Source organism: Lycium barbarum, chromosome 12 (genome assembly GCF_019175385.1).
Source record: "Lycium barbarum isolate Lr01 chromosome 12, ASM1917538v2, whole genome shotgun sequence".
Taxonomy (NCBI): Eukaryota; Viridiplantae; Streptophyta; class Magnoliopsida; order Solanales; family Solanaceae; genus Lycium; species Lycium barbarum.
Genome location: NC_083348.1, coordinates 105,629,011 through 105,640,283, shown reverse-complemented (window position 1 = coordinate 105,640,283; position 11,273 = coordinate 105,629,011). Strand labels below are relative to the sequence as shown.

The 11,273-nt window shown below is 38.0% G+C and overlaps 1 protein-coding gene across 2 annotated transcripts; it reads left to right on the top strand.

Moving 5' to 3' along the window:
* Nucleotides 1-1,016: 1,016 nt before the first annotated feature.
* On the top strand, nt 1,017-3,232 carry LOC132622696 (small ribosomal subunit protein bS21c). Of its 2 annotated transcripts, none has more exons than XM_060337347.1 (2): nt 1,017-1,564; nt 2,915-3,232. In XM_060337347.1, the coding sequence occupies exons 1-2, from the start codon at nt 1,231-1,233 to the stop codon at nt 3,070-3,072; spliced, it is 492 nt and encodes a 163-aa protein (XP_060193330.1). In that variant the 5' UTR covers nt 1,017-1,230; the 3' UTR covers nt 3,073-3,232. The 2 variants fall into 2 exon arrangements, with proteins under 2 accessions (XP_060193330.1, XP_060193331.1); XM_060337348.1 differs by having other exon boundaries at nt 1,041-1,571.
* The last annotated feature ends 8,041 nt before the right edge of the window (nt 3,233-11,273 follow it).

Sequence of the window (11,273 nt, the reverse complement as noted above, 5' to 3'; positions counted from 1 at the left end):
TTTAAATTATGCTCCTCATATTGCTGGTCTTTAATTTTTGCCCTTTGCGTTGCAATCCTAAGCGTTTACGCAGAAATTGAGGTTCTCTGTTCTAACCCCCGTTTAAGTATAAATTAAAAAAAAAAATTGCAAGGTAATGTTTGGGTCACGTGTATGCCGGGTCCGGCATACACTTGTTAAGGAATTACCAAAGTTATGCTGGAACCGGCATACTCATGCCTTATGGGCAGATTTAGCATAAGTATGCCGAGTCCGGTATAACTTTGGTAATTCCTTAACAAGTTTATGCCGGGTCCGGCATACTTATGGACAAACTTTTAGTTAAGCTTTAACTAAAAGTCTTTTCCTAATTATGCCTTATGGGGCAGATTTTTTAATTAAGGCACAACTAAAAATATGCCCCATAAGGCATAATTAAAAGTATGCCCCATAAGGCGGAATTTTCCTTTAAGGCATAACTAAAAATTTGCCTTATTAGACAAAGTTTATGTCTTAAGGAAAAGTTATGCCTTATGGGGCATACTTTTAGTTATGCCTTAACTAAAAGTCTGTCCCATAAGGCATAACTAGGAAAACACTTTTAGTTAAGGTTTAACTAAAAGTTTACCATAAGTATGTTGGACCCAGCATAAACTTGTGAAGGAATTACCAAAGTTATGCTGGACCGGCCAAGTCTGTCCATAAGGCATAAGTATGCCGGATTCGGCATAACTTTGGTAATTTCTTAACAAGTGTATGCCGGTGGGGGCATAGCGAAATTTAAATTCTGCCTTGCGAATTTTGTTTAAATTTTTGATTGAGTGGGGGTTCGAACCTGGAACCCATAGATTTTAGCCGAAGGACAAAATTTAAAGATTTCAAATATGAGGGGCAAAATTTAAAGACCACCCCAAAAGAAGGGCAATTCTGCCAATTGCCCAATCACTTTTACGACAACTATTTGAAAATTCGCCACAATTTCTTTAAATTCTACATTTATTAATAAAAAGTTCTAACAGGCTTGGTCTTTAATTTTTGTCCCTCATATTTGGTCTTTAATTAAAGAGCGCCGCCCTCAGCGAAGGCGAATCCTGCAAATTGCCCAGTATTTTATCCCCGTAATGGGTAAGAGTCGAAGCCGATCACGAAACCAACAAAAGATTCATTTAACTTTGGACCCATTTTAGTTAAATAATTGTCTTTTCAATTTCTGCTGTTTTTGAGCGTTTGTAATTTCTATCCAAAAGGGAAATGGCAGTCTCATCCATAGCCAATCTCTTCTCCTTGTTCACACCGTCCAAACCACCACCAACCCCCAAAATTCCCTGTTTTTCCCCTTTACAAGTATCATCTTCAACTTCCGTAGTTTACCCATCACTTGCTAACGCAAACACCCTTTTCTTCAGATCAGCTTACAATGTTCAAGTCATTGTGGATGATAATGAGCACGAAGAGAGGCTTATCGGACGCTTTCGGAGGGAAGTGATGAGAGCTGGAGTAATACAGGAATGCAAGCGTAGGAGATATTTCGAGAACTCCCAAGATGAGAAGAAACGCAGGACACGTGATGCTGCTAAACGCAACCGTAAGAGGTCTTTGTCTATCCCTTCTCTATGTCTTTACTTTCCTTAACTATTTGTTGTTACTTTCCTTAGATATTTGTTGTTACTAATTCAGTTATTTCCATCTTGTACTCCGCATAAAATAGTATATAAATTGACTCATATCTCTGTTTCAATTTGTTTGTCTTACTTTACTTTTCAGTCTCTTTAAAAAAGAATGCCTCTTTCCTAATCGACAACTCTTTACTTCCAACATCACACATGACATATTTAAGACCACAAGATTAAATGACATTTTGGTACATTATACGTATCTTTAGTTTAATACCACAATTAAAAAGTCTTCTTTACTTTCTTAAGCTTCATGCCTAGTCAAACTAAGACAAACAAATTGAAATAGAGGGAGTTCATGTTTAAGTTAGCGGGATTGTAAATTGATAACCAAACACCGTACTTGTGTACTGAATTTTATACATAGCAACCAAAATGCTGCCAAACATGATACTAGTTATGCTGATTTTTAATACATGAATATTCACTTCTTAACTAGCAATAAAATGACCCCTTAGTTTATAGTCACATAAATGCCTATGACTTGTTTTGGACTTCAAGTTTTAAATGTGTCTTTTTCTTTCTTAAATTTCGTGTCTAGTCAAACACCTTCACATAGAGAGTATTAGTTGAATGCGTAAATTGGTGCAATTTAACTATCTATGTGATTTTGTTTATTAGAGTCAGTCCACGTCTAGATAAAGCTGATGATTGCATAGGTTGATGGCCATTGCAAAAATAATTGAACTATGATGAATCTTCTGATACTGAAATAAAGCAAAATGGATATGGAGGATTCATATGGCTTCAGTTAATTTGACAATAATAGTTGATTTAGTGACTGTGGATGTATGCAATTCCAGTTAAGCTACATTGTGATCTATCTAATCTAATGTCATTAACTCGAAATCAAGTTCAAATCTTTAACAAAGTAAAGACAAACTCTAAATGATGTGCTCTATGTTTTTTGGCCCTCTGACATTAGAGTTTAGTTCTACTAGGCCGTGGTCCTCGCCAAAGAATATGCTCATTCAGTCTTGAAAGGAAGAAGCTATATAGATAGTGGATCACATATATGCAGCGTAGTGTTTGCTTCCTTGATTTGCTATGTGTGAGATCCAAAAAGGATCTAATTGGTTAGCTTTGTTAAGTTGCTCTTTTGAATGCAGAATCTGCTAATTCAAATCTTATGAACCAGCTTACGCAAAGATGCAATACAGATGTTTTGAATTTACTAATTCTATGTACATATTCCTTATTTAAAAAATAAATAAATAATTCTATGTACATGTTTACCAACCTCATGTCCTTTACTGGAACAGACGTGGCCCACCACCATCAAGAAATTTTGGACAGGATAAGCAAGAGACAACCAAGAGCAAGAGGGACGATGATGATGAAGATAACTGGGAACTTCCTGATGGAGGTATCCCCAATTGAAATTAATTTTCAGATCTTTTTTCGTTTTGGCTCTTGGTAGGTTGTGGCTCATTTTCAATCCTGGAGGGGCTTTCTAACCATGTAATATCCTGTGGGAATTATTTCCTTCACCTATTTCTTTTTTCGCAATTTTCTAATGGAAACATGACTGTTAATCCTTGCTTCAAAGTGTTAGATTGGTCGACTGCCTTGCTATTTCATGATTTTGTCCTCATAGCTGCTAGTGATATATCTGAACTTCTGAAGAGACATCACATATTAGTGTGATGCATTGCTAATTTATCTCGGGTGTTTTTAGTATGTTCCTCTGTAAAAAGCAGCAGGTTTAATTGATGAAAATATTTTTTAGATGTTCTCTTCAAAGTGCAAGGGTAGACGTTGGACGGTACCTAGGATTTTGTTCACTTGGCAAAGGTGAACAATTCTAGTATTTATGTGGAGAAGGGTAGAGAAGTGGACCCGTTGTCCACCGAGTTTCGAAGCTCGAAACAGTAAATTTCTTGCTTATAAGAAATGTAGTGATTGGTCAGTCTTTTGTCTGTAAAACTATACTTAACGTATCAAGGTTACCATTAGTATCTGGAAATATGATGTGTCGAAAACACTGGCACAGTCCTGATGTTGAATTGGAGTAAGGTATTTGGTGATTTATCTTTGGTCATGAGTGCCTGGTGATTGGCATATGTGAAGCTCGAAAAGAATCGTACAAGTGTCTTCCGTCTCCACACCGATCTATGAACCAGGTATAGCACAAAAGTGGCTTCTGAATCTCTGATATTCATGAGATTGTGAAGCTGAACAACTTGAATAATGAATTTAATATGTCAGATTGGTTTGCAAGCTATTGCACAGGAGCTGGGTTTACCCTGTGCGCACCCAAAGGGTAGCAGCTGCGGGTTCCCATGTCATCAAAAAAAAGATTGGCACTTGGCTTCTAGAACGAACTTCTATTTTGCTGGTGATTTCTGTATTTTGTTCGATGTTTGCTCTCTACTCTTTGTTTGGGTGTAATTTAAGTTTTAATCACGGGTAAAGAGAAACTCTCAACAGTTTCGATCGTCTGATGATTATCAGATTTACAGTACTGCAGATGAAGAGGTGGGGAATTTCGTGTATGAAACATGTAGAAAGATAATATTAGTTCAGACACCCAAGCAATGCTGTTTGATCGTCATTTTTTTGAGTTAATATTTTATCATATTTCATTAAACTTTTCTGGACGTAGTTTTGCTTCACATTGTATACAGTCTTCAAAGAGGATACTGTAATATTATAATTCGTCACAAACAATTATATAAACGGCTAGCATCGGGTTGGGGGAGGCTGTGTGAATTATATTACTTTTTGGCTATTAGGATCAGAATTTGGACGGTCGAATATGAATCATACATTAAAGAAAAGATTGTATGATCACGTTTCTGTTAAAAACTCGTTGGAACTCAAAGTCTACTCCATTGGTTTTGAACGTGGAAATGAAAATGGAAAGAAGTGTATCTTAAAGCAAAATGGAAATAGGCTTTTTTTTTTTCTTAATTGTTTAGCATGTATCATGCCCCAGCAATCAGCATCGTATTTGATTTAAAATTTAACAGAAGTAGGAATAATAATGTTTGACATGTTACATGCCCCAGGATCCCTGGAGATTCGCTGACTTGAACGTCATTTCCCATTGAAAAAAAAAAGCACACATTAAGGCACTAGAAAATGGAGGGGGCTGGCCTTATTGGTACTCTCATTAAAAAAACTTGCCAACCACTAATTTTATGTCCGAATTGGCATTGAAAATTAGATAGTTTAGCTCTCATGCTTCAAATTATTGTCATATATAAAATTAAATGGAGAGAGTATATCTTTTCCATTATCTTGTTACGATAAAAAAAAAGAAAGAAATGCCATTAACCAAATAAAATTAGGATATTGGGTGGTTGCAAAAGTGACCGTCCAAGCCTTACGATTGTTGACAACTTTTATGTTGGAAAATAAAAGAGCAAATAAGTTGGGAGTTATAAAGAATTCATGACGTATGTCTTTTGGAGTCCAGAAATTCATGACTTGTGTCTTTTAGAGTCCAGAAAATTGGACATCCGTAAGGAGAACCATGAGAGATGGAGTTGAGTAAAACTCCAAAATGTCGTTTTCCTTTTCTCGTTCTTGTGATAGGAATTCAAGATGTTAAAAAATGTAAGAACTGACAAGAAAGGACAGCGAAATGAAAGGAACAATACAGAAAATTAAATGACTATAGATGTGGAAAATCTGATCCAACAGCCACTTATCTTGGCTTGACGTCTCGATTCTCCACATGAAACCACATATATATTTCCTTGTCATAATGTATCATATTGTATTTTATTATTTTAATAAATATAATATTTGCATAAATTATGTCGTTTCTCGTCATTTCAAAATGCCACGCAGCAGCACTCTGAAAAATTATAAGCTTTTTATACTTCAAAGAAAAAGCTATTATAAAAAGAAATTTACGTAAAAGATAGAATTATGAAATAATAAGTAAAGACAAGATAAGAAAAAAAAGGTAAGAACGCAATCACACTAAATCAATCGTTACATAAAATGACACTTATCAGTTATCACCATTACATACAACAATCTTGCTCCAATGAAGCAACTAGACACCGTTGGAAAACCAAAAAAAAAAAAAAAAAAAAAAAACTAAAACAAATATGAGTAGTATTATATCTGAAATAACAATACAATATAGGTAACAACCAACCAAACAAGCTATAATAGTACAAATATAGGTAGCATCGTGGAAACTTCTTATGAAACTTGGAACATTATTCGTGGGGTCCAAATTAAATGAGTACGGTGGGGGGAGAAGAGGATGATTTTGTTAAAAAATTGTGGAGGAGTAAATTTTGTGTTAAAATCCTGAACAAACATGTAAATTTTGTGTTAAAATCTTGAACAAACATTTTTTTGGGAGATAAGTGGACGAATAGGACGATGTATAGTTTTATTATTTTTTCAATTAGATTTACATAAAATGGTTATAGTATTTACGTATTTGTATGAGTTCTTCTAACATATATACCTTATCTAATATATGCATCAAGTAGACTTTTCCTTTTTCCGAATACATTTATAAGATCATACATACATTCTTATATTAATTTCTTAATATATGATCTAAGTTAATTAATGTACATGGAATGCATCTAACTTATTTATCCAATATGTTTGTAGATTGGGGGTTCTCCTTATGGGATGTTAATTTATTAACTCCCTAGTTAGTTCATTAGAAAGACACTCATGTGCTAATTTGCACATTAACACAAAATACGAGAATTGTGATCCGGATAAAGATTGTTGACACCCAATTTTGTCCCTCCTTTATTCCAGTTTATTTCCTTGGGCTTTTAAATTTATTAACGAGCTAAATACTTTGTTTTCACCACTATTTTTATTACTATTAACATCGTTACTTTCATTACTTCATCACAAATTTTAAATGGTTCGTCATCGTTTCATTTTAGGATTTGTACTCGTTAAATTAATTTTACTTTATTAAATCCTTTACTTTTTACATACTAATTAATATTGGTCTTCACATAATATATATTGTACTAGTTATTAAGTTGAAAGCCCAGAAAAATAATTAAAATAAAGAAAGGAGACCCCAAATTTTCGAACCAACATTTGAGCCCAAATCAGTCCACTACACGTTTAATTCGGCCAGCCCATTAGCCTTTCAACTTGACCCAGCTCACCATCCCTTTACCCGACCCGGCCCACGTCATTCTTTTCTTCAACCCTAATGAAACAAAAGAGAACAACCGCTCCTCTCTCTCTCATTCCTCTGTCGTTGTCTCCTCTCTCTCCTTCGCTATTTTCGGGGGTCCGGAACCAAAATGGCTCCAAAAAAACATTTTGAACCAAAATGCCCCAACAAAAAAAAAGCTACCAAAGTACCTATAGCGCAGTATTTTACTGCGCTATAGCACTAACGAAGACGGCCCCGTTAAGTCCTATAACGCAGTAAAATAATGCGCTATACGGAATACGGTCCAACGTATAACGCATGACTTTACTGCGTTATAGGAGACCATAAAATCACAAGTCCCCCTTTCCATTCTTCCCATATTACGTAATTTTTTTTTTTTTACGTAGTTTAGCCGTATATTAATCATGCTTTAAGACTCCGAAACTTCAATATTTTATATAGAACTCTAGCTATATTTGTACAATTAATAAAATATGCTCAACACATCAAGAATACGTGATACTTTCAATTGTCGTTTTAATAGTTGAAAAGTGCTCGAAATCCTTTTTTGTTTGAAGACTTGTAGTCATTAGCTTTAAGTTATTTATCTTTTAGGGTTTCGTCTTATTTTTAAATTAATGCTTAACTTTATTTCCAATGTGTCACGTTTTTTTTATTATCAATAATAAAGACTAATGATAATATTTATAAATATGCAAAAAATGTATAATATTTACGATAAATTATACAACACTAATGTATATACACTATCGAGGATGGGTCCCACATGTAGTATGGCGGAGACTATCCCTAGGCCTAAGGCTCATACCATCCCCACCGCCCTCGCCATCGTCTCCGTCGCCCTTTTTCCTCTTAATAACCGGGCGCTCCAAGTCATGATCATCTCCTCTTCTCCTAGCCCTTGCGCCCTTAACTAAAATGTGCTTCTTCTTGGGATCTTGTCCCGCTGGCACGTTCAGAACCTCAGGCTGAGCTGGGTCTGGAAACTAGACCTCTTCCTCGTCGGGAGTCGCCACCGCAGGCGCCGAAGGATGAACCTGAAAAATATATAAATATTAGTACCATTTCTTATTCATGTTGAATACATTAACGTTATTTATTTAATCAAACCTGTGTGTCAACGGGCGCCTGAGAAGGCTCCTGAGATGGGTCTGTAGCCTCCTGAGATGGGTGTGATGGTGAATATGAGGTAGTCTCCTGGACGAGATGCTGTTCGAAGTCCAAGTAAAGGTTATAAAAATTAAATAAACATTTATCTTATATTGAATAAAATTAGTTTAAGTAAAAAACTTACATGCGCCTCGGTAGTCTCATGAGAAGACACCTCTGCCTCGGCAGGCTGATGAGAATGCTCCGGAATGGGCAGCTCCTGTGGACCCACTGGCGCCGAATCCTAAAATATGAAAAAAATGAAATAATAAGTACTTTACATGATCAAATATGTATATTAAATATTGACCTTATATTGAATAAAATTAGTTTTAAGTAAAAAACTTACATGCGCCTCGGTAGTCTCATGAGAAGACACCTCTGCCTCGGCAGGCTGAGTGGGTGGCTCTGATGGACCCGCTGGCGCCGAATCCTAAATGAACAAATATGTATTTTAAATACTAACCGGGATCAAAAACTCATCAAAGTCAAGAATCCGGGCTCCCTCTGAATTCCTCACAGGCCGCTCATCAGCTAATGAAGCGCGTAACGCCGCCCAATCAACGTTATCACGCTCTTCCATGTATGCATTATGGCTCGGCTGTGATGAAGACCCGGGTATCTCAGCAAGTAAGAGCGCCGGCGTAAACGTAGGTGAGTCTCCAGGTGAGCTGCCATCGGCCTGGAAGGGCTGCGGATGGACTAGACCGTGAATGCCCTCTGGAATGGGATCAGCCTCATCCGCCTCATCTACCAGTCCTCCACCACCAGGTCCTCCGGCAGCAGCGCCGCGTCCTCTACGCGCACGGCGTCTTCCGGCAGCACGGCGTCCTCTGCCAGCACGGCCTCCTCCTCTGGGAGCCCCCGGTGCTGCCTGATACTCAGCCTCCGGAACAGGCTCCACCATGCGCCTAATCTCGCCTGCCTGGCGGATACCATCCTTGGAAATCCTAACCATCTCTGCGGCAAGCCCCGCAAGCCCAGGGTAAGGCATATGCTCTAACCCCAAGATGCGTAAACGCTGTACGGCCACCAACTGCATTTGTGTTTAACAGAAACAAAAAAAGTTTATTTTTAAAACGTAACAATTAATGAAATTAGATAAATCTAAATACGATAAACTTACCAATGCCTCGTACTGCCCCGCGAGTGCTGAATATCCTACATCCCTAGGGGGACGCAAAGCTGGGTTGCCAATCAATCGGCGTGTGATCTGATGGTACCAGCGCATGTAATGCTCAACGGGAGTCAAATGGCCGACCACCGCTAAAGTGCCCAACCTGTTCTCCCAACGGTGGAGCTGGACATCCATGAAAGCCAAAAAATTATCATCAATGGCAGCCCGATCGTCCCGCTGGTAGTGTCGGAGCTCATGACGGACATCAGGGGGTATACTCTGTGTATGCCCAAACTGTCGTAAGACATGCTCGGGCATGTGATCCTTTACGATGTCTAGGTGTATCAATGGACACCGCGACCTCCAAACCCCCTGACCTGCCCTACAGAAGGGGGGCAAACCATCTAATATAGCAGCGTACGACGTCCATATAAATAGCTGCATAACATATAAATACAAATCAGTGATCACCATGTAGAAAAGACGTTTAATTAAATTATTAATGTAAATTTAAATAGTTTACCTCATCATCCGTCATGTGATCAAGCTGGTCCCGGAATGGAAGAATACTGTGGTGCGTATTGACATCCCGGTCAAAACCCGCTGTCCACCTCCTCGCATAAGGCATGTCAATCTCGAGGTGATGTCTAGGTACTGGCTGAAAAGGCAGCATCCTCTCCCACGTCCATTACTGTAAACGATATTAGAAAATACGATTTTTTAGTCGCCCTTCCTTTCAAGAGGTTTGTTGACATTACAGGAACACACTTAAATATTACCTGGAGAAGAGCAAAAAATCCACACACATCTCTGACAGCACCAATAGACGCTCGGCACAGGCATCTGTAAAGATACGCCAAAACAGCACTGCCCCAGCTGTAGTCTCCCAAGCGGTCCAGATGCTCCAAAAAAACCAAGTAACGTAAACTGACAAAGGCACCCGATGAATTCGGAAACAAGATGCCCCCGAATATAATAAGCAGGTACAAACGGGCATGACGATCAACATCGTCCTGCGGGGTGCCGTCGCCAACCGGATCCAGACCCTCCAAATAAGTGCAGAGTGCACTAAGCTGAACCCGACTCTGTCCGGATATCTGGGCCGCGGCATCAGGCACGAAGTGGGTGAGCCTAGTCAACTCTGTCACCCACGTCCGACCAGGAGGAGGCTCGTACCGAGTGTACAGTGGCTCTCCATCAACCCGCAATCCAAAGAGGACCTCTACATCGTCAAGTGTAATCGTGGCCTCACCAGTGCGAAGATGGAAGGTATGTGTGTCTGGCCTTCACCGCTCAACCATGGCCGTGATGAGCGCCCAATCATGCTGTACCCGACCAACGGACACGCAACGGTAGATGCCGCCTCGAAATAATATCTCCAACACGCGAGGATGTGGGGGGTGCTCGCGTAAAAGAGTCCACGCTCTCTGCAGCCTACGGGGACGGAGCCTAGTAGATATCCCTATACTACCGGCCCATAATAACTCTGACCTATGATTGTCTTGCAAAGACAATACTGATCTATCAGCGGGCCCCGGGTGAACAGCGGGCCCCGGGTGATCATCGGCCCCAGGGGGAACATTCGGATCCATGAAAGAGTACGGTCTGTACAAACTAAATTAGTCATTATTCTTGAAATGAAAGATAAATTATATTAACTAATCGAAATTTAGCAGTAATATTTGTTTGGAACTATATTTTGAATATGTGATATATTTTTAGTTGACCAAATAGCCAACACAACTACGATAAAATTAAACTAAGAGTTCATATTCGTCGACCACATATTTTCCTATAAACTTTATATTTTTTTCGTTAGCTTATGTATTTATGAAAAGAAGAACTTTAACTATTCTTTTTAAGATAATTTTTTTTATTTAACATATATATTCATGCTTTTAAAATTGTATAGATTAACATTTCATAATCGTTTATAATTTGTTTGGATGGTTGTTACCTATTGTATTATATTATGTTGTTAGTATAAATAAAATGTTTGCTTTGATTGCTACTTTAATTTTATTGTTATGTAACGACGAGAGGTTCTATTTTATGTAACGACTGATTTGGTCCTATATAATACAACATAATACGATAAATGTCAAAACAATACATAACAATCATCCAAACAAAATGTTAACAATATAATAATTCATTACCAATCAACTTCTTTCAATTCATAAAGAATATTTAATAAATACTCAATTAACAAAATAATAATTCATTAACA